At 42.4% G+C, this 24,677-nt stretch overlaps 1 protein-coding gene across 7 annotated transcripts in view; it reads left to right on the forward strand.

The window, feature by feature from the left end:
- The window catches only part of sept9b (septin 9b), a 113,412-nt gene that overhangs the window by 62,718 nt on the left and 26,017 nt on the right, over nucleotides 1-24,677 (forward strand). Inside the window, exon 1 of one of the 7 annotated variants that reach the window (XM_036136796.1) lies at nucleotides 8,696-8,762. The exons of 3 other annotated variants lie outside the window; for them this stretch is intronic. In XM_036136796.1, the coding sequence (XP_035992689.1) occupies nucleotides 8,711-8,762 (52 nt within the window). In that variant the 5' untranslated portion in view covers nucleotides 8,696-8,710. Of the gene's footprint in view, nucleotides 1-8,695; nucleotides 8,763-17,975; nucleotides 18,088-18,142; nucleotides 18,323-18,549; nucleotides 18,735-24,677 lie in introns of those variants that run through there. 3 more of the 7 variants (XM_036136798.1, XM_036136799.1, XM_036136795.1) reach the window with 3 other exon arrangements.

Raw genomic sequence — 24,677 nt, forward strand, 5'->3', positions numbered from 1 at the left:
TCGGCCCTCTTATGCCAATGCCTTATAGAACCCCCCTTTTCACCAGCGCCACAGCTGCAGGTCCTTAGGTCCTGTCTATTCTGGCTTTTATTTTGTGGCTAAATTGTTTGTGTTCTTCTTTGGAAAACAGCTCAAGCTCAGTGAAGATGGATGGAGAGTGTCTTGATAGGACAACACATCAATATTTCTTAATTTAAAACATTACGTTGCAGTTTAGACTGTAAGGTGGTGGTCATAGATCTGCTGAAAGGTGAATCTCCACCTGAGCCTCGAGCCTTGTGTAGGTTGAATGATGCCACCACCATGTTTCAGTTTGGGTGATCTGTTCAGGGTTTTATACAGAGTTATTTATTTATTTATTCTATTTTTTTTACTAAATGTAGGAATCTGAATGCAGACCAAGTTCTTCAGTTTTGGTCTCATCTTTTCCCACCTGTTTGTTGTTTCCCCTGCTTGGCTGGTGGCTAAACAACTGGCCACAGTATTGCTTTCTTTCAGTAATGGCTTTCCATATGCTCCTCTTCGAAAAAGGCCAGATCTTGTGAAATGCACGGTTTATAGTTATAATACAACTATAGGAAATATCTATACTGTAGTTACTACTTGAGCTGTGGACCTCTGCAGCTCCTCCAGAGTCACCATGGGCCACTTGGCTGGTTCCCTGGTTAAAGATCTCCCTTCCCAGCCTCCCCGTTTAGCCAGGCTGCTGTTTTTTGGGAGCTTTTCAGAGACATCCAAAGCCTCGGCTATTGTTTGATAACACTGTTATGAATGTCTGCTAAGCTTTAGCCCTGCGCTGTCTGTACCTTGGTCATCACGATGCTGTTTGATCACCAATGTCCTGTAACAAACGTTTGAGGCCTTCACAGGACACCTGGATTTATGCTGGGAAAAATTACAAACAGGTGGACTCTCTCTACTTATAAGGTGACTATTAGGTGGTATCAGATACTAAGGGGGTTGAATTTGAATAAAGGCGACACTTTACAATAGTTTTGCAGGGAATTGTGAGAAATACCGTCCTAAGATTTTCTGCAATACAATTAAAGTTTTGGATTAATCTTGTTATTTTTCTATATGAATATCCATTATAATTTCTAGGCAGCTCTGTGCTTCACCTTCCTGTCAGTTCAGTGTTTCTGTGAGGAAATGACATCACGGTTCACACAGAGTCAGTCCACTGTGCTTCCTTCCGTGTTCTGTCCACCGGGATTGTTTCCCCTGCACCGTGACCTCACTGCAGGCTACTTCCTGTCTCTTGGGGTCAGGTGATATTACTCAGTCATTTTTCCCAGCTCGTGGTGCTTTGTACTTTGATCGACGCATTGCAAAGAAAGACATACACCAGGATGTTTGTAAGAAAGGTCATTATGAACAGATCCATGGGTGCCTGGCTATTTTATGTAACGATAGCTTTTTGTTGCTAACAAATAAATAAATAATACATCACGTGTATCTCCAAAGGTTGATCCTGAGTGGGTTGCCAGTCCACCACAGGGCAACACATAGACATGCGGGACAAACCACCAGGCAGTCACACACTCACCTCTGAGGCCAAAGTTCGGTTAGCTGGACTCAGGGAGGAAGCTGGATTACCATGAGAGAACCAATGCATGCATTGGGAGAACATGCACACTCCATGCAGCAATACTACAGGCAGGGATTTGAACCATTGTGTTTTTTGCTGCAAGGTAACAACAACAAGGCAAAAAAAATAAAATAAAAAAAAAAGAATAATTAGGACCTCCTTAGACAAGTGTAAAAGCTTCAATTTAGGGACTAGTTAAACCGGGCATGGATCATTTTTGCACTATTTAAATGTATTTTCCTTAAATTATACTTTAATATGCATAAGTAGATGTATGAGAACAGGGATGTTCCCCACCAGGTCTGAAACTGGTGGTGGAGTGGAGATAGAAGAAGTTTGTTCAGTCCATATGGTGATCTGTTTAAGATAGATGTCCAACTTGATAAACACAGGTTTGCATGAACTGTCCATGATGAGCAAGCTTGAAGCGACTGTGGAGAGGAAAAACTCCCCTTTGGGAAGAAACCTCTGGCAGAACCAGGCCCAACATGATGGTCTTCTGCCGGACCAATACCGAGGTGATAGGGAGTGATGAAGACTGAAGGGAGAAAACACTCTGATGGGTTGAGGATGGAGGAACGTCTTGGAAGCTAGATGAACTCAGCTACGATGGTGGAGAAGGGGTTGGGGGTGGGTTGAATAGGACATCTGATTCGTAATCCGACATGATGCGATGCTGTTTGCGCTTGCTGGTTAGCAGGCTGAGACGTGGATTTGAAGTTGCTTTTAAGATGAGCGCGGGATGCTGATTAGGCTTCATGGAGGTGCGGTTCGTAGCTGATTGGCTCACATCAGAGGCGGATCGGCCTCTGATTGGATGGAGGCAGGCGATGAGTTTCTTCAATTCAACTTCCGCTTTAGCTTCATTTTAGAAAATATAAGTAAAAGGTTATTTATTATTGTCAACAAAATATTTCTAAAACCTCAACTCAATCTCATGAACCCAATACCGTGGCATGTCTGGTATCATGGGCTGAGCGCAATATAACACGCCGACTGGTTAGACATAAATTGCCCAATTAATCCATAAACCATGTGAAAAATAAAACAGAGCATCTCATTACAACATAATAATTAACAGGGAAGGGGATGTTGTTTTGTGTCATTCACTGAAACTGATCAGACCCACCAAGTGCTCAGGGGCAGTTCTAGAAACATGGTAGAAAACCTAAAGGTGTGGATCCGTCCTACAAATTCCCCAAATTGCCGTCTGCTGGAGCATCTAAAGGATGAAACCTCTTTTTTTCAGCTCACCTCTTTGAAAGCCAGAGATTGTAGGGTCGAGACTGCCAAGAAAAAAAGAAGACAAGTTTTTCATTAGACTCGTGTCTGGGTTGACATGGACAGATTGAGGCTTGGAAACAGAGAGTTGCTTTCATGTTAGCACTAAAGATGCACTTCCTCCGTTTTTACAGCAGCTAGACGGCGGCGAAGTCAGTGAGGGCAGCGTTGGACCATAAACTGCATCCTTATCTGAAGACTTGTGGGTTATCAATGGGATCACATCCAGAGACCTCATTTGGGTTCTCCTTCAGCCATGGCTCTAGGAAAACAGTTTTTACAGCAGTGGCCCGAGGGTAAAAAATAACATGGTTATAGCCAGGACTATTTTTTTGTGTATTTAATGGGTGTTACTAAGGAGTCAGTTCATGTGGTGCCATTGTGTCCTCTCTTCCTGTTGTGATTGTGAGGAACAAAAAGAGATATCATCACGTCAGCCCGGCAGATGCTTCAAGCAGAGCTGGGAAATGTCTTCGAACTGTCCAAATAAACACGCTGTCTTCTGCTAGCATTTGTCTTACAATTAAGGTGTAGCTGTTCTGGTGGAAAGAGCAAATGAAATCATTTGTCTTTAATTTTGGATTGACCTTCTGAGGCTGAGAGGGAGGGGTCCGCAGAGGGTGATTCGTCTCTGCCTGTCCGCAGGTCAAAGAAGAGCATGCAAACACACTTTTTTAATCTTAGTTTTTTTTTTTTTGTCTTATTTTTGTTATCTCTCATCACCAAGAGCTCCCACGCACACACACACACCCACACACACACACACACACACACACACACACACACACACACACACACACATTCATCCATACAGGCACCCTCAGGCAGAGGCATATCCGAGGTCAATCCTCTCCCAGTGTAATTACTCTGGACTGATCCCAGACCATTACTCAGCATGACCTGTCGGCTAATTACCCAAGGAAGAAAGAAATGAGAGGCGAAGCAGAGGAAAGAGAGAGATTTTGCCTACGTGCTCACGAGGAAGTACTCCTGCCGACAGACTGAAGCCCATGCTGAGAGTCGAAAAGGATGCTGTGAATTAATCTGACTGGAATGGTCAACTATTTTGACATATTGGACAGTTTTTTTTTTTTTTTTTTTAGTATCAAAGCAAACAGATCTCAATGAGTACAAATATGCTTGTACGGATTGCTAGATATATTAAAAACCTCCAAAGCAGCATTGTGTATTTTCTTAATATGCCTCCAAAGCAGCTCCTCATTGGACATCAAGAGGCGTCCATTAGTGTCTTACCCCAGGAATCTGATTCTGGACACTATTAGGTACAACAAATCAGTTGTTCATTAACACAAATAGCAAAATCAATTCATTTAGGCCCCCTGCATATAGGGCAGACAACTTACTGAGGTTTAAAGCAAAGACCAGGACGGGGAAGGAATGTCATTTCAAGGTGTGGAAAATACAGTGTCCTGCAAAAGTATTCACACTCCTTTAACTTTTCCACATGTTGTCACATTACAACCACAAACATAAATCTGTTTTATTGGAACCCTGATGTGAAAGACGAACACAAAGTGTTATACAATTGTGAAGTAGAAAGAAAATTATACATGATTTAAAATATTGTTTTACAAATAGAAAAGTCCGATGTGCAAAGGTATTCAGCCCCCTTTTCTCTGAGTACAACTAATTGCCTTCAGAAGTTGCCTGATGATTGCTAATTACTGAATTCAGTCTAATCTCAGTAAAAATACAGCTGCTCTGTGACGGCCTCAGAGGTTGGTTAAGAGAATATTGGGGAGCAAACAGCATCATGAAGTCCAAGGAACACACCAGACAGCTCAGGGATAAAGTCTTCTGCTGTCTTCTGACGGCCTCCAGACTCACCCCATCTCAATTCATGACCACCGTAGTGATGTGGTGGAACAGGTGACTATCATCCTGGACGTATAGCTGACCAATCTGCAGAAAGTGTGTGAAAATCACGACTATATGGAGCAGAATCTAAGAGGAATGCCTCCAACACCTAGTTGAATTTTAATTCAGGCAGTAGTGAAGGGCAGAGATGGTCCAACTCGGTACGAGGAAGCTGCACCCAACAAAGTGGGTACTGACTGCATGAGTCTAAATCTGCTGCCGTTGCAGGGAAGCACGAATTGTTGAAGACTGTGTGTCTGGTTGAAGCAAATAATGAGCAACTGACCTGAGGCGCTCTGGAAGTCAGTCTCTTACATCAATCTTGTTAGCTGAAAAATGGCCTGCAGTGAAAGCATGGGCAGTCCCTTGCCATTATCTGGAGCTGGCTTTTTCCTCCGGTTGTGCTCGTCCTCTGTAAGCCACCAGGAGGCAGTCTAGGATCGATAACATCAGATGAGGGGAGAAGCGAAACAAAACCACATTTCCTTCCTTTTCACACAGGGTTTCATTTTCAAATGACGGGTAAGCACGTTATCTTTGGTATCACAGCAGTTTGCCTCATGGCTGCAGCTTAATGAAACTCCAGGGACGGAAACTTGGACCACAGTGGTGGAAGTGCAGTAGAAATGTATCAGCACAGACGAGATGACGGGCCCTTTCTTATACAATCAGATAAAGGTTTTTTAACACTCTTCCATGTCATTTCCATTTCCACTTATTTGCAGCGCTGCTTTGAGGCCTGCAGAAACTAACGAGACTTGAGATTGTTGGTAATAGATCTCTTTCTCTAAAGGAGGGAGTGGAACAGGCCGATGGGAGGGTGACCACGCTACCCCGGATAAAAAGACTCACACACAAATACATACGCCAATACGCGCACAGTTCCGCTCTCCCAGATAAGGCTTTCGGAAGTTGAAGTTTACTTTGAGCATCTGGGGGAAGCCAAGGGTTAAAGAAGTTTCCCACCACTGCAGAAAGACCTTTGTCCTTTTCAGCCATCCTGCCATGTCCCACAGCTGCTAACAAACACCCCCTTCCCATTCAGTTTTCCCTGCATGCTGTGCGCCCCACTGCAGATATTTACTCCATGTTTTAATGCACTTTTAACATGTGCGACGTCTCTTCTCTCTCACTTTTCTCAATATGTTGCTTTTGGCTTAGCGCTGAACTGCACAGGAGGTTTTACTTAAAGGCTTGTTTTTGCAATTACACACATAGCCAAACTCCAATCCTGTCATAGGAAGAAAGGCAGATGGTCGATATGGGCTATGGGAGTCTGCTGCAGTAAACTAATATAAAACTTACACTCTGGCCATTCGATCTTCATTGATGTGATCCAGCTCCATTTGAGTACCCTTTGTTGTTCAAAGTTAGACTTTGTTGTGGTTATTTTGTCAAAGAGACTAATGGGAAAGTGTCTTTTTTCCCCACAATCAAACAGAACAGACTGAACTTGAGTACAAATCTGTAAATAGAGGACAATTAAAAGTGCATTTTTGTTCTATTATCTGCCTTATTTAATGTCTACACATAACACTTTGTTGGTTCTCCTTTTGACTTTAAATGCTGAATATGCTAATCTTTTTAATTGGGCTAGATTAGTGTACATTTAGAAAAACAATAAAATATACTTTGATAATGAAGTTTTACCCACTTGTTAGCTGACAGAAAACATGCTTTAAAAAGAGCAGCCTTGCAATGTCTGCATGGACAGATGGTGCTCCATGTCACATTCCTGCCATCTGCTCAGATCAATATGGCAGCAGAGGCATTCAGCTGCTCTTTTGCTTTGTGCTGCATCGGTTACAGGCTGACTTTCTCGGTAACAGTGTTTCCGTCTTTTATCTTAAGATATGAACTGAAATACTGAATATTTGGTGTGGCTCCAACTGATGGCAGCCCAACTTGCTTTCTGATTAACTAAGCTAATAATTATTTGACTACTTGAGGGAAACTCAAAAGCATTTTTTCAAAACCAATGTCCACAATGAAAAAAAAACATGTCCACAAAATGCTAATTGAAGCCTATTTTATCCCTTCACATCAAAACGATCAGCTCATGGGCCGTGTGAGCATTCACATCATGAAGCTGGGAATGCGGAATCAAAGGGGCATGGCGTGATTTTGCCAGTGCTCGGTTTCCTGTCTGAATCCCTATGTTTGTTGTCTTAATGCATTTTAGGGCTTTAAAAACACGGAGCTCGTGTGTGCCATTATCAGCTTGTTATTGTCAGTCTTCGCTGATCAACACATTTCCCAGAGCAGATTGATAATCATGGATACGGATCAGAGGGGATAATATTGATCCTTTGACGGTATCTTTTAGTTGGTTGCTAATTTAATTAAACACGTGTTGATCACAAGCTCAAAGGATCGTCTGAATGAAGCGGTAAGTGTTAAACTTGAACTTACAATCTGCAAATGATCAGTTTACCATTGAATATATGAAAACAAAAGTATTTTCTTCATCCCATTAATAAGCATACGCCTGTACAAAATGTATGTGCATCAGAAATACTTTAATAATAGAATAGGAAAGAACCTTTGTCCCACAATAAGGAAATTCAGGCATGACAGAGGCAAATAATCTGACAGGATGTGATGTTTCACTAAATTCCTGTTCCTTCCTGAAGTCATATCCCATGTAACGTGCATTTAGTAAATATACCAGCGTGCATGCCAAGAAGGTTCCAGATTCAGATCCCGGCCTAGGTTTTTTTTTTTTCTACATAGATGTGAGTGTTCTCTCTTCGTATAAGTGAGTTCTCTGTATCTACGTCGGCTTTTCCCCATGAGCCGAAAACATGCATGTTAGGTTAATCAGTGTCTAAATCAGGAGTGTGTACGTGGGTGTAGAGCTGTATGTTGTGCGTGTTTCTGTGTTGCCTTCTGAAGGACTGCCAACGTTGACTTTGATAATCGTTATCTTGTGGTGCACATGTACTTTTAGTGACGGATTGATATGCGCAGTTAAAATCAGCTTTTCAGGGATGAACGACGTTCTTAGCTGGCCAACTGCAGGGTTGTGAATTAAAAAGTGTTTTCTTCCATGAGATCTTAGAAGCTAAAGTCTAAACCTTTAAACAGCACCGCTCTGATGGGTGAACCTATGTGGTCGCAGAGCTTTACATTGACAATTTAGGGATTTGGATAATTCAAAGGAGGCTTTGTAGGTTCTTTTTTTCCAAAAGAGGAACGCCGTAATCTGTTTGAAGAAAAAAGATGTGTCGATGGAGCTCGGATGAAAGTCTGCTGAACCTTCACCTCCTGTCTGTATGCCATGAGGCGCTCAGTGATGCTACACAGCAGACTGAACACATCAACATCACTCAGGAGAACGGGAGGCAGGCAAGGAAGAGGAATTTACAACTGAAGGGGGGGGGGGGGGGGGGGCAGGGGCAAGCTGTTTGAAAGGAGCAACCACTGGCAGCTGGAAATTCTGGAGGTAAAACCAGTAAAAGTGATGTTCACTGATCCCTGTAAGTAGATCTTCTCCCTTGGCCGTAATTTGCCTCCCTGCCTCTGCCTTCGTGGGGTTTCTATTAAAGTTAATTAGCGTCATAACTCGGTTAGATGTTTCTGGAAGACATGCAGCGACTACACAAATAGTTTAATTACAGAGCTGCTTCCGCCTTCTTCTTTTTCTTTTTTTTTTTTCCTTCTTTTTCTTTTCCTGGCTTTGAGTCATCCCTTGCCCCTGCAGATCCAGGGATTCCCCCAGAAGGCAGATCCCATGGAGTCGCTGTGTTTATTGTTCATCGGGGGAAGACTCTGCCACGAGAAGATCATGAGATAGATCCTAATGTGTGCGAATACTGGAAGGGAGTGTTTCCTCAGTTAGCTGTTGTTTAACAGTAGCAAAGAAAACTTTCCGGCTGCTGCAAGCCTAATAAACTGTGAAGTTGGACTTTTTAATCTTAATCCAAACAAGACAAAAAAAAAAAAAACAGGTTTAGAGGAGAGATGACTTCTGCTTGCAGTGAGATATACAGCGATCACACACATTTCATGCTCGGTGAGTATTAAGTTTTGGTTGTTATCGTTTGTCTCAAAGGCTTTTATTTATTGTTTCACTAAACTGAGGCCAGACACTGGCCGGTTTTAGCCAAATACATAAAACCATCGTAATTCTTTAGAGGCTAAGGTTAAAGGGAATCAATGGATGCTTTACCCTTCTTTTTTCCCTCGGCCATGTTTAAGTTGCAGAAATCCCTCTGGTGACATTCTGTTGTTCAGTTTCTTTCTTTCTTTGCAAGGCGCCAGCTCTCGGCACACTGATGCTTTGGTGTCGTTTTAAGGACAACACGACGCTAACTTATTGTACTTGGCTAGTTAAGGCTGCAGTTTCGCTTAGCGTCCTCTAAGGATGTTTTCCCTGAAAGGTCGCCCAGCTGTGAAAACTTTTGGCGGCTCAGAGCACACGAAAGCTGTCCCAGGCAAAACACTTCCCCATCAACCAAAAGATCGGCTCCATTTATCTCTCCGCTTCGGGGTCATTATTAAAGTCAGTAAGAGCAACGGGTAAAAAAAAAGCAGACTTTTGGTCTAGGTTGGGGTTTCAGCTTGACACTGGAGAAGTGACAGAAAGTGCCTTTAAAAGGTATCTACACCCTTTGAACTTGTTCACTTTTGTGGCACGTTGCTACCATACACTAGATATTTTATTTGGATTTTATGTGGTAGAACAAAGCAAAGCAGCACATTTTTCTGATATGAAATGAGATTTATATATATATATATATATATATATATATATATATATATATATATATATATATATATATTTTATTTTTGCACAAATTACGATCTGCAAAATGCACACCACAAGCAACCAAGTGGCCCATTGTAACTCTGGAGGAGGTACACAGATTCCGTTGACAGGCCAGTGGTGAACGCAACAAACATGCTCTAGGTGGAAGAGTGGTAGAAAGAAATGTGTTGCTTGAGGAAAACCTTCAGACATACCTTCCATCACTAGTACTGTGTTTTTTTTCCTAGGTGTGGGGTGGGGTGGAGGGTGCATGAACTAAACAGCATCATGCTATTGGGATGCTGCTCTTTTGTACGAACAGGGGAAATGGATAAACCTATTTGAGAGCAATACCGGTCAAACTTGTTAGTGCTTTGAATCAGTCAAACAGAGAACCTGATATATGTGCCAAACACGGTGTTGAGCTTAAAAAATTATCAATAGTATGAACTTCTCCAGGAGAAACAGGAGCTTGGTGATGCTGAGAGCAGGCTACCTGCAGCGGGACGTGACAGGCAGGTAATGGGCACAGGCAGTTCTGACGGACAAGCATGGGTCCTACAGGGGGAAGGCAGAGACAGGCAGACAGATCGTGAGGCTTGCTGTGGTTTGTAGTCGAGAACACAGTCCAGGTCGTTGTCCAGAAAACAGAAGGCAGGGTAGATGTCTGACAGGGGCTTAACAAGACAGGGATATCCGTGAGACGTGGTCAAAAGTTGAAACTTGAGCTCAGGCAGCAAAATAAACTAACAGTAAAGTCAAAATGGGGTGTGAAGACGTTTGTAAAGCACCGTGTTTTACTATTAAGCGCCTCAGTATGTGCATACGTGCTTTAATCCATCTGTATTGGTAACGTGGGAGTGATATCAGATAAAGAGGGATACAGCTGAGTGCCGGGGGCCCACGTCGGGGTGTCCTCACCCATCACACATGCTGTCTCCATTTGCACCACGGGGGAGTGGAGCAACAGCAGCAGAAAACACACAACAGGAAGACTGTAACAGACCCAACTATCTTCCCTGTAGACACTCGGGCCAAGCCAGATGTTCTTCCTCTTTTCCCCTTCTCCTTTTTGTGAATAACTTTTCCACCCACCCCCGCCCTCCTCTATCTGTTTCTTCCTGTCTCCTCTTTCCTTAACATCCTTCCTTCTCTTGGCTTTCTTCGTGCAAGGAAATGTCACAGAGTCACTTGAGTGGCTGAGTTACAGAGGTGACTCTTTTAATCGGCTCCTGACATGGTCTTCCATCGGTCCTGGACAATCAGCCCTGACGTGGCCCTTGATCTCCCCTCTGACCTGACAGGACACTGGTCATACGGGGCCTGCAACAGGGATTTATACTCCCTGAACCCTTTTCACTTTTTGTCACGTTACAACCGCAAATGTTAAAGGAGCAATAAGTAAGAACGGTAAAATAAACCAAAATCATTTTCATTTTATTCCCAAACCACGCTCACTGGTTTCCCATTTCATGAAGGGGATGGTGTGTTCAGTGCCAGTTTCACTCCACATATACAGTATGGCTGCATTTAAAGGAGAAATAACAAAGACATTTACTGTTAAATCAACCTAAATCATTCTCATTTGTCACCTGGGATAGAAGTAACATTCCTTATAAACAATCGGTCCTCCCCATCAACAATGTCTTACTCGGGTTTTTATCCTTTTCAAACCTAGAAGTACGGTGCAGAACTATTTTGGTGCAGAGTGCAGCCCGTGTTTACTTCCTGGTTCCTGAGCCAATCATATGAGAGTTTGCAAGGTTGGAAAACAGAGCGCAGAATTTGGTATTTTATGTCGCCAAAACAACAGCAGCCTGCAAACATGGAAGCCAGTTTTAAAAAAAAAATGTTGGCACAACAACTTTGACTGAATCGTTTTCACTCATCTTGAATTTTGCTGAGCTACGTCGTGTGTCTTGTTGTAGCATCTTGTTAGCACTTCATGCAGCTCTGACTCATCTGCAGCATCCCAACACATATGTTAGGATGTAATTTGTGGACCTCAGCTCCGCCATCAACACCATACTCCCAGACATGCTGACTCTGAAGCTCCTCAACCTGGGACGATCCACACCTCTCTGCTCCTGGATCAGTGACTTCCTCACCATCAGGCCCCAGGCGATGAGGATTAGGAGGCTTACCTCTGCCCCACTGATCCTCAACACTGGCATGCTGCAGGGTTGTGTCCTCAGCCCTGCTCTCCTCACCGTCTTCACCCACGCCTGCTCTTCTTTTCACTCCACAAACGTGGTGGTGAGGTTTGAGGACGACACCACTGTGGTGGATCTCATATCCAAAAATGTTGAGACCCACTACAGAGAGGAGGTCCACAGCCTGACGCAGTGGTGCTCTAGGAATAACCTCATCCTGAATCCCAGCTAGACCAAGGAGGTCACAGTAGACTACAGGAGGTCCAGGAAGACTGAACATGCTCCTCTCTGCATACATGTGGTGGATTGTGTGGACAGCATACAGTTCCTGGGCATTCACATCTCTGACCTCTCCTGGACTAAGAACACCTCCCACCTGGGGAAGAATGCCCAACAACGGCTCTTTTTCTCAGGAAACTGAAACGGACTGGACATTCTACTCAGCTGCTCACAAACTTTTACAGAACAACAATGGAAAGCATCTTGTGTCTCAGCGTGACAGTGTGGTGTGGGATTTGCACGGCAGAGGAGAGGAAGGATTTAGCACGGGTGGTGAGGTCAGGACAGGAGATTGTAGGGTGCTATTTACAAGATCTAGACCCCGTTTTTGTGCATGAAAAAGGCCAGACATATAGCCACAGAGCCCACCCACCTAGGCAATGCACTGTTTGTCCCATTTCCATCAGGTAAATGACTCAGGAACATTAAATAAAAAACTAACAGACTTAAAAACGGCTTCTTTCCGAAAGCTGTGAAGGCTGTAGCCCCCTGCTGGGAATCAAATAAACCACCAGCCCAGTTTAGTCTGTGTACAGGTTTACAAACATGGTCCTGTTTCCACAGGTTCTTGATCAGATTAAGGATTATCTCACATGCTGATGTAAAGGGAACATATACATTTACACACACTTTTTACCTTCTCAGAAAGGGTTTATCTGGTGGATTCATGCACATGCACAGTCATATATGTCGTTCTGCACACTGACTGCTATCTGTCATTCTTGACTGAGGCAGCTAGAGCTTATCGGATGCTCAGGGCTATCTGCACACTTCTAGCTTCTCGGGGAGTGTTTGTTTAGACATCCATTCAAATTCTCAGTTTGTAACTGGACATTTCATTACCCAAATCTTATCAGATGGTAAGGACTATTTGCACAGTTTTTAGCTTCTCAGGAGGTGTTGTTGTTTGGTACACTCAACTTGAACATTTATTTTGTCTGTGTATTATATGTGAGCTCTGAGCCGGTGTCTCATCAAAATGTTCATTATGGTTACATAATGAGAAGAAAGATTCCTGATTTTTGTCTGTCTCTACCAGTAGTGCACTGAAACTGGTATTTTCCCCCATTCAAGCTCAGTCAAGTTGGATGGAAAATGTGTGAATTTGGATCTGGACTTTGACTGGACCACTTTTACACATGAAAAGTCGTAATGCTCTTTTGTAGTTCTGGCTCTATGTATAGGGCCATTCTCCTGCTGGAAGGTGAACCTCCACCACAGTGTCTAATATTGTTGCAGCTTCTAACAGGTTTTCTTCTAGAATCGCCCCACATTTATCTTCATCCATCCATTAACTCTGTCGCTGCTGGAAAAAAAAGCGTCCCACAGAGAATTGTGCAGTGTTTTGACAGACGTAGCATTTTTGCATGCAGTCAAACACTTCAATTGCTTTCTCATGAGTGCTTTTTTCCACGTTTGCTGTGTCCAGACCAGACATGCCATCCCAGATATCTTTGCAAATTGTGGGATTCCTGATCTAAATCTAACCACCCACCCCATCCCCCCTCATCTTTAAGCATTCAACCCCAAAAGCAGCAACTTACCGCCTACCTGAACCAGGCGCTTCCATCCCTGTTGTCACCGCTGCTCCTGGGAAAGCACGTGGACAGTCCCAGTTTTTCAGATGCTCTGCTCATCTGCTTAAATAACCACAATTATATACTGATTCCTTCGTGGCCCAGTACCAATAGACAAACTACAAACAAGACTTCTTAAGGCATTCTTTATATCTTATTTGAGTGCATAACAAATAGTTTCCGTGTCACCAGGTTCTCCCACCTGAGCTGTAGATTGCTGCAGCTCCTCCAGGGTTACCGTGCGCATCTCGGCTGCTTCTGTGGTTAATACTTTTCTTACCTGGCCCGTAAGTTTAGCAGCCATGCCTTGTCATGTTTGTGAAATGGTTCCCCTGAGTATGAATGCCCTGTAGTGCTCTGCGACTGTTTAGTTAGTTTCATCTTTTGCTCAAAGGATTTTATTATTGGTTGTTTTTCTAATTGATATTTCTGTGGCTAAGGATAAAAACTGCTTCATTTTACTCATCATCGGTAAAAAAAAAAAAAACTAAAACACAAGAAATATAAACATAAGGATATCTCTCATTATTTTCCCATAACACTTTAGCTTGCTTGCGTTTAAATGGAAACGAACAACATCCCTTGCATGCATGCAAGCAAGCGCGTACACCGCACATTCCCTCGCTCTCGTAAAAGCTGCGTCTCAGCTTTTTTTACATGCCTATCACATCATACAGGCTCTTCCTTTGATCTCCGGTTCCCACAAGAGGAAATGGCAGTTTCAGACACTGGTGTGTCATGAGTTTCATCCAGAAAAACCTTGTTTACTGAGCAGTGACAACTTTATGGGAGCATTTTCTTTGATAAAAGGAGATGTGCATTAAAAAAAAAAAGAAAAACTGTCATGTCAAAAGGGCAATTCTGTTGATGCATGTTGGGAAAAATATTTAAGATTTGCCTCAAGACAGATCAAAGTGAATTGAAGCAGAATAGAAGACATATTGGAGGAAATAACCCTGCTAACTCATAAAACATTGATAAATTCATGGAAAGACAGATCAGATTTCTTCTGGCCAGTCAAAAGGTTGCAAATGATGAGCTATGTCTCTGAGAAAAGTTAGCATAAAAAGTGCTCGTAAACTGTGTCTGCAGAGCACAGACTGGATTTGGGAGATGCTTACATGTCTTTCCGAGTTCATTGCAGCTCTTTCAGATCAGGTTAAACACGTGTTCTGAGTGAAATCCCCAGAAAGCTTTTATTAATTCATTCCATAGCATTTGAATTGCCACATTAACACGCATGCCTCTTTAATATACCAGTAGCTCAAAGCACTAAGTACCTGATAAACTGCTTTCTACTCTGACTTTCACAACAAAACCACAAACGAGACTAAGACTGAAATCCAGCGATGGCAGGAAGGAAGCCTTTCTGCCGAATGTTAAAAACCTCTCTCAGACCTTCAGCCAGCGTGCTGATGGGAAAAAAAAAATCTAAAGCCATATCAGTACAGGAACAAATAAATCACTGACTAGTTCCTGTCACTCAAACTCATCATTAATCTAAACCTTTCTTTCACTTTGATCATTAAATCTATTCCCAGAACACATTTATTTTCCTTCTGACGTTGCTGTCTGGCAGTTTGGGGGATTGCTGGATCACAGGATGCAGGAGTGATACAGATTTCCAGGGAACATTTGGGATTTGCAAACAGTTTCATCTGTTTTGCTGCCAATGGTAAATTCAGTGCAGCTTCACACAGCCTAGCTGGCGATGTTAGGCCTTTAGGAAGTCCTTTCTTAAAGGAATAGATGCTAGCTACATGGAAAATAGGTTCCATGTGTGTCCTGTAACTGAGGGGAAGATGTTTTTAGTATAAACGTGTGGGCAGTTTGTGGTTCACATCCAGAAGTGAAACTATTGACTAAACTCCACAGCCACTCCATTTTCTTTCCTATTCCATTTAACAAGCATTTCAGCAACATTTCGTTTTGATCTGAAAACTCTTAGAGGACATCTGTGGTTTCATTTTCTCAGTTTATTGTAACATTTAAAGTATAACTCACCTCCAAATCAACTTTTTTTGCAGATGAGCTGTATAAACTGGGACTCAGGGTGCTCATGTTACCGTGCAACTTTTAAAATCTTCATATGAACTTGTTTAGTTCTGCAATATTTGTCTTAAAACTGTCTTAGTGCTGCCCTCTTAGGGTTGAACAGTGGCTATTGTTGTTGAATTTTCCTATTGGTTCAAACGGTACATGCTTTTGTCACCATTGCCCCAAATTTGGGTTTAGAAGCACATCAGTCAGTCACACGCCCTGGTGGCAAGTTAGACTCAGGAGTTGGAATATCGAGCATTGATCGATAGTGTTTAGCATTTGTTACTACTTTGAACGTTAGGCCATATCACCAAAGACGCTGCTAACATCGCTCAACCACTCAGAAACTGCACCCATCCTGTCCTCCATTGCCTCTGCAGCTTCGGAATCACTGGGTCATGAACCAGCGGCTCTAACCGATAAAGCTCATCCCCACTGGGCTAATAATGTTGTATTTTACATCATGAGATCTAATTACATCCCTAATAATTGAAGAACAAAACCCCTTAGAAAACATAGTCAGCTGTTGATTTACTTGCTTAATTTGGCCATCTTGAATCTTTACTTTCATTGTATTTTGTAGTAATTGTTTACCAGCCGTCCAATTCTCAGACCGTCCAAAAACTGCATACACGTATAATTGGTAGGGAAAAGTCAGTCTCAAAAAAAGAGGTAGGGAAAAGTCAGTTTCATGGTAAATGTAGCCAAAAAAAATCATGCATCTTTGTCTCATTGGTTTTTAAATAGATTATAGATCAAACAAATAACACAAGGTATTGCTGAAGATATAGCACTACTGATTAGGTTCTTAACTTGACTGCATTGTATTAAAACTTGGATCAATGTAATTGAATTGGAATCTGTCTCTATGATTGGATTCAATTGCCAAAACTATTCTGTAGATTATATTTTAAGATGAAATTTGCTGTGAATGAAAGATACGAATAAACTGAACTGAAAATCATTCATAACTCTTCCAACATGTTATGTTCCAACCACAATCTCATCGTCTTTCTTTGGGACAACATGATAAACCAACACAAACTATCTGGTTGTGAACAAGATGGAAAACGATTTATTGTTTTCTTGATTTCTTTACAAATTGTGTTCAGGGGAAATGTGAAAATGTTGGGATACTTTAGTTGGGAATATTCTGACTTATAAAGGCAATCGTTTGTACTTGTTTTTATTTAGTGGTACTGCATTTCAAAGGAGTCAAGTACAATCTCAAAAGTTTTCTTTTTTTTTGTGTGTAAATTTTTTGTTATGATACATATTTTGTTTTTCTTCCATTTTGCACAGTTATGAACCAGTTAGTGTTTGTCTAGCGCATAAATCGTAATAAACTACATTCAAGTCTGTGGTTATAATGTGACAAAATATAAAGCACTTCAAGATGTACACTTGTAGTAGGTGGAAATTTAGCGTGACAATTTTATAAAGAAACCTTATTTCTTCGGACTCCTCCAGACGAGAAGCAGATGCCTACTGTTGGTAAAGAAGAAAGTTGGAAGTTGGTTTCATACTTATATGATTGTCTGGTTTTCTATGACTGTCTTTCAGTGGAGGCATGTGTAAAGCTGAAGTCTACTTTTCTTACTTTTGTAGAGCAGGGACAGATCACTGGGCGCCACGCCCAGGAGCTTCCTCTGCTACTGGTTGCCAACAGTTAACCATGGTTTGGTATGAATGAAACATCTTAAATCTGTTTCATAGTGAAGAATGTAATGCTAGTGGCTATTAGATGCTAAAAATAAATATTACATATTGTTTATCATTACATCTAGACACAAAATAGTCATTCATACATGAAAACACTACAACATTCAAAGTGGATCTATTTGCTAGGCTTTAACCGTTTAATAAGACTTTGTATCTAAGCTGTTGTGCTGGGCCTCCAGTTTTTACACAAACCAGAGCTAAAGTATAGCCTCTTTTAGAAATGAGCCCTCTAAGGGTGCTTTAAATTTCTAAATATAGAAAAGTTCTGTGTTAGTCATGGGTTTAATCATGCGTTAGTCAGAGCTGGAAGGATGCTGAGTGATGAGTGTTTGTGTCTCAGAGACAAGAGCTAGTTAGCACCGGCGAAGAGAGGGATGACCAAATCTCTCCAGCATGTCCGCACACACTCCGAGAATTTAATACCCTCCTCTGTTAAACAAAGCTGTGGGAGGGAAGGAGCAGATGGACACACACACACACACAGGAGGGGCGAAACAGGATCTCGGGCAAAAAGAGTCTCACACACACTGTTACACACCCGCACATTTTCACTAGTGATACAAAAACCTGTTTTCTTTCCCAAGTTGGGTCTACCTGCTCCCACGTGGTTTGGGATCGCGCTCTGTTTTGCCAAAGTTCTCCACTGAGTTTCTCTGAATGAGGGGTGTGGCGAACTAAAATGCCTTTGGATGGTGGTCACGTGACCCGCTTGGGGGGAGGGGGCGGGGCCAGGGAGCAGCAGCAGCAGAAGCAGTTTGGCCTCACAAGCTGGAGCAGTGATTGAGAAAAGAAGAGAGTGGGAGAGAAGGAAAGGGTTGGGTGAGTTGTCACCTTTTATGCTCTCCTTTCTGACGTGCGGTCTGAGCTGGGACTGGTGTTGTGGAGACTAAGAAGTGATGGGCGTGAGGAGCAAAGGGGAGAAGCAGGGAGGGGGTTGAAACGGGTGCTTTGAGGCTGCTTGTTGTCTGCAGTTTGCCAGGTGTCCTTTTCTGTGCTGTGCTTGAAATGAGGTTCTGAAGGAGAGAGGTGAAGACTGAGCGTGTTTTGCTAGGAGGTGAGTGGAATGACCGTAATTTGCTTTGACAGCCTTATACTTACTCACTGAAATATCTGTTCCCTTGCTCTCTCTCATTGTTGAGTCACCGGGGAGAGTTTGGGGGGTCAGCACTCCTTTTCTTCCACTCCTCCTCACTTTCCTCCTCCCCTCCCCTTTTTCTTTCTTCCTTTTCCCCACCCATTGTGTCCAACTGCTCTGCAGCATGCATGGTTGGTCAAGCTCCCAAAATGAAGAGATGCCCAATCAAGATAGCCCTTCTCACTCTATAAGGGATTTCTATGTCCCTGTAGTCTGGCTTTCTTCTGCACCCTCGCCTCCGGGCTAGTTTTGATCCAGTGCAATAGATCTGTTATGCATCCAGGAAGCCAAGCTACCTTGATGGAGTTTAATCGTGGTCGTCTCGATAAAGGTTTGTTGGGGCGGGGGTTGCAACTTGTCATGTTTAGAGTTCGAGATCTGCTTTGAATCAGAAAACTTCTGACAATGTGGTAGTCTCTCTGACTTTCAATGTATGAGCCATCACCCACATGTTGACCGTGCCACATGGTCCACCTATCTGGTTTGTGTTCTGTTTCCTGAGTAGTCATGATGTTGGATGCTACACCCAGAAGGCTTGAACTGGAAGATGTTTTCCTCCTAAATGTACAGCAAGGCATTTAGTTATTTAGTTTTTTTGCTGGCGGGAGGTCAGAGAAGGCCTGTCTGAGCAATTACGTCTAGGCATGAACGTGAGTGGAGATGTACCGAGGTTTCACCCGGTTTCAAAGCTGCTACATTTTGCCGTTGTGCTGTTTCTTCGGTTAAATTCATTTTCATTGAGATGCCAGAGAAAAGACTGGACTAACGGGAGTGTTCTTGGGCTGTATGTGGTGTAGAAAAGGGGCAGCACTGCTCCTCCCCCACACATGGCTGAGAACTGCCGATTCAGGCGGCTAAAAGCAACCAACTGCACTTTCTCTAAAAAGGTTTAATTTGTCTTTCAGGAAACGTTTTGCTCTTTAAAAACTGAATTCATGGTGTAGGATGTAAAGCAGATCCACACCTGGTAACTTTGTTTTAAACTACAGCTGGCCAGCTATGAACACCCTCTCTGTTAAGGCTGGCTGGCAGCAGATAGCCCAGATAATTACCTGCTGTTAGCTGATATCAAACTCTTAAACTACTCCAGTTACATCTCCTGAAGAACAAAAAGCAAAAACATATAATATCAAGCCCAATAATCATACATTTAGCCAAAGTCATAAATAACTGTAGCTTTTTAGTTTTAAACAAAAGCATAGATTTTCTTAGACTTCAATACAATGTCATTTAAAAATGCTCTGCAGTTGAAATTAGGTATTTACCTAAACACGCACAGCATCATCCAGTTTTGTCAATTAAGATGTAAACGATTATTTATATCTGTGACACACCAGAGTAATGATGGAAAGAATATTAAACATTTGAACTTCATGACATTCAGCAGAGTCAAAGGTTTCTGGTCACTAAGATTACTGTGTTGTTAGACAATTAGACAAATAGGTTAATTCACAACAACAGACATGCAGATGTACTTTAAAGGAGACCCTCAAACACACTGTTTCCTTGTGTGACATCCCAGGAAGATTAAAAGAAATCAGGAAAAACATCAGAATGCAAAATGGGGTCCAGGACCAGACGGGTTCATCCTTGTGAAGATTGTGGCGGAAGCCACTTGGCAAGAAAGCAGCCATTACACCAAGAGCAAGATAAAAAAAAAAAACTACCTTTGGCTACAGTTTGCAAATGCAGTCAGTAAGAAAGCCCCATAAAACTCGGAGACATGTGCTGTGAGTGGAAGTGTTTGCCATTGTTAGAGTTGAAGGGAAACCAGTGAAGATGGCCACCCTCAGAACACCATCCCAACTGAAGTACGGTGGTGGCAGCATCATGACAACGGGAGGTTCTGCTGCAGAAGGGACTGCTGCGCTTTACAGATTACAGGACATTGTAAGGAAAGAACATTATGGAGAAATATGAAGCAGCATCTCAAAAATAGGAACTGCTACTGTTCAGCTCCCGGCTGCCCACTATGACTCAGTCATATTCTGCAGCTTGACTGTCTTTGTTTATTATTTTTAGGCACTATTTTTATGTTGGCTTAGTTATGTTTATATTAGTCACATTTGTCGAGGTGGGGTTCTGACAGGGGGAAGCCTCAGACGCTCCAGATGGAAGGATGCGCAAACCACGTCTCACCCATTGCCTCACCGGTTAACAAACGGTGACCACCCTGTTTTAGTCAACCTAACGGACAACATGACTGACGATGGGGCTTGACTTTAACGTCTAATGTCGAGGATTCCTTCAGAAAACACTTGCGTCGCAAAACTGCCACTTTCCAAACAAAGGCTGCTTTGTTCGTGAATGAACTTGCATTTTACCCAGCAGACATTCTGCCATCAGCGCTGCAACTAAGCCATACTAGATATTATGGATTTCCCATCTAAAGCAGTGCTTCACATAAATAAAAGTGCCTTGCTTTGTTTAAAGCGTTTCTAATCAGATTAAGCTGTTGCCAAAGAGTAAATTAAACCACGAGTGATTACAACATCACCTTGATATTTGAGGACCAGGCTCCTGAAGGTAACGACCTCATATTCCTTTTAACCCCACTCCACACACGGATGTTTTAGAAACTGTACACTGTGTAGCTAGCACACTTCCATAGTTGAAACCTTAAATCTTGAATTGGTATGTTCACCTCTGTAAGCGCTGACACTGTTTAGTTGCTGTTTTGTTGGACGATCGTGACACTTTAGCTGTTTCTGGCCTGAGAATTTGCCTGCAGGCAGCCGAGCTGCAGAGAGGCGAGGTGTGAACATGTTTAACTGTGAACAAAGTGACGCTCCGCAAATGCTGTTTTGCACGTTACGGCTTCTTCTAAAGTTCTGGGGCTTCCTTTCTGCATCGCATGGATACTTTTATATTACGCACTTAGCATAGTACTTGCTCTGCTGCAGTGAGATGATTTTGTTGTTCTTTGGTTCATTCTGCACATTTCTGCAGACATGTCTTGCTCTGATTATCTCTGTGGATGCCCACAGGAGAGAGAGAGAGCGAGAATTTTCTGCTCTACATGTATGTCATGGCTGGGAGGAAGTCGGACTTGTCATGTTCTTTCAGGGCTGACAGCTTGTCGGCGCTGGGGGAGGTCCAGTTGCGGTGGTCTCTTCCTCAGCGCTTTGGCAGTGTGATTAAGTAATTATAGATTACTTGTCAGATTCTGTTTCTGGAATTATGACTGGGAATCAAAGAAATGGTTCTGGCATGTAGAAAAATCTCCCATGGCTGTTTTTAAATTTGAACGAGTCCGCCTCTTGATTTAAATGACCGGGTTACATCCTGAGAACTATTATTTCTGATTAGGTGTTTTGGAAATATAACTTTTTGTGTCTCAAAAGGTTTTCTAGAGACCTCCTAGAGTCCTGTACAATGGAACATGCTACATCTGGAAATGTTGGCAATATTTCAGTCTTGCTAAACAATAATATGAGAAGTTAAAGACTAAGCTTTGAGTTGTAAACTTTGTAATAATTACAACTCTGTTTGGAGTAACACTGAAATCCTGTTTAACTGCAGAGCTGTGCAACACTGACTGATGTCTCTCACATACACAGAGGATTTATTCTTTTTTTTTTAACCTGAAGGATTTTACTGCTTTTTTAGAATTTGAGTGACTCAAGCAAAGAGCCCTGTGACATTGAGCTGTTTTATTCATTTTATTTTACTGTGGCCATTTTATTGTTGGTACTGTTACACTTTCAGTTTTACAAATAGAAAAATACGAACTGGTCTATCTTATTTAGAGCTCTTCAGAAAAAATGGGCCAGCTATGGTTAGTGTCAGCAGGTCACATGTTCACAAAATCTCTGATTTGTGCATTTCTTAATTATTCGCTTAAAGTTGCTTGCTGACCAGAAAAGTTAAATGTACGCAAAGGCGGGATGTATATCTACTGTTAGTTAAACTTTTAGATTTAAAAAGGAAAGTGTACTCTCTGTGAGACCCCTAAGTGAGAGAATAAAGCCTTAGCTTCCTAAACACAAACTATTTTCTGACATGTAAATCATCTGATCTGTGGAAGGACTCGGGTCTTGTGATACCAAAGTCGGCTCTCGGCTGTGAAATGCTTCTCATTTCCTCGTGAATTGCTTAGTCACATTCAGAATGAAAGTATCTGAACCAGTCGGCCCCTTCACCACTCAGTGATTAGTGGCTTCCAGATTTACGGCGCTATGGGCTCTGTTTGTCCTTTACCCTATACCCCATCCCCTGCTGCAGCTGCTAGCTGCTCCTGCGGTGGGACCCTCCTAGTTTTACTTCCATGTTTCTCAGAAATGTTCCAGCTTTGAGTTATAGCTGTGGTCGTCGGGCTCTCACAATGGCACCGAGCAGAACAGTGTCTTCCCTGCTGTGTTGGATTTGGCATTATTTAAAAAATGTTCTCAGTCTCCACTTACAGCCATCGATCCCAGCTGTGCTCTGTCAGCTTGTTTCTGGTATTTTAACACTTATCTCTGGCAGTGCTCCTTATCTCAGTGATCCCCTCATGTGATGACCCGTCTCTTTGTCTCCTCACATTTCCCCCCCCCCCCCCCGTTTTTTTAGGGGTGTTCTGAGACAAGTCTGCTCCTCCTGAAGCTCTGCTGCTGGGAGTTGCATTTTCAGCACTGCAACACCATCTGCTCTGCTCCACATAAGGCCAAGGGTTACATTCTCCAAAGGCCATCACAAGTGACAGTGCCGGGTGGCATTCCTGAGACCTTTCTGAAAATGACCTTTTCTTTTAGAGCCGTCGCGCCCCTCTAATGCCTTACAGTGCCAGTGTGTGAATGTAAGAATTTAGATCATTTATATAAATATATATCACATTTATATAAAATCAAATGGTGTGAAATGGCCAAACATGACTTCCATGAATGTGCCTGACGGAGAAGTTGCCATGGAAAAACAGCCTTGCTTTCAGACGTTTGGCTGGCCCAGTGTTAGAACCTTGCAGAGTGTAAGCAAACGTCTGACTAAAAGACTGCTGAGAAGAAATGAGAGGCTCATACAGTTCATCTCAGCCAGAAGCTCTGCCATAATGTTAACCGGCGTGCCGTTTAGAATTTGTTTAAACGTATTATGGCTTGTCATCGTCGCTGAAACGGATCTGCAGGGATTATTGACCAGTAGCAATGAATTAATTTGTTGTAATTTTATTTTATAAGACATTTACATTGCTGATTGCCAAACCCAACTCTTACATAAGCTTGGTCTGGCAGTGATATTCATTATAGTACAGTGCTCCTTGCAAGCTGTACTGTTTCCCTAAATATAGGAATGGGCTGGTATTCTCATGGTATGATAAAATCAAATAAAAACACACTAGTTTAATGGTATTCAACACAAATTTAACACGAAAAGATCCAATATATGATCCAATAGGGATCCAAAATGATCCCATTGGTAGCAATGTTCTCGCTGCGCATGCGTGGGTTCTCTCAAGGTACTTCCGCTCCATCTCCCACTCCAAAAAAGCATGACTGTTAGGTTAATTGGTCTCTCTTAAATTGCCCTTAGGGGGGTGTATCTGTCTAATGACCACTGTAGATGGACACCAGAATCACAAACTGCTTTCATTTTCTTGTTGTTGACTTACTGTACAGCGTACATAAAAAATACAACTCACATCATTTTTCAATGCAGTTCCATTTAATTGTGCAAAGACGAAACATCCAGAGCAAATTGTTGTCCTGCTTTTAAAAAAAAAAGGCTTTCATTTCGAAGTGAGTACTCCTAGTGTCTGTATTTCTTCTGAAAAAGCAGTGTGTAAGAAACAAAAGTAGAAGAAGCGGATGTCCGCTTGTTAATTAGTCAGGCTATATGCTCAGGTAGCCGGGATGCAGTAAGCTGTTTTACATGCTGGCTGGTTCATAGCTTGTCAACTGCAGTTTAAAAGCTAGTTTAGCTAAAAAATAAATAAATAAATAAAAACAGCGATAAGGTGGTCTTCTTTTTGACTTTACGCATGATGGGTGGCTGCATTTTTTTTGTGTGACTGGAAATATTTAGAACCATCCAATTTTGTATTTTGTGTAGTGAAAATACAAAATTGGAAGTCTCCTTTCAGCGAGTTGACCAGCATTGAAAGCATGTGGTGGGGTAAGGTGTTGCAGAGGTCCTCTATGTTCCATACAGCTCCATTAAAAGGACTCTGAAGCAGAGGTTTGGCAAAAATAACCTCAGCGTTTAAACTAAACCCGTGTAAAGACATGGATGGTTGATCGGATAATCTGCCTTTTGTGCTCACACACAAGGTTTGGTATAGTGGAATTACTTCTGCAAGGCT

Source organism: Fundulus heteroclitus, chromosome 5 (genome assembly GCF_011125445.2).
Source record: "Fundulus heteroclitus isolate FHET01 chromosome 5, MU-UCD_Fhet_4.1, whole genome shotgun sequence".
NCBI classification, from domain to species: Eukaryota; Metazoa; Chordata; class Actinopteri; order Cyprinodontiformes; family Fundulidae; genus Fundulus; species Fundulus heteroclitus.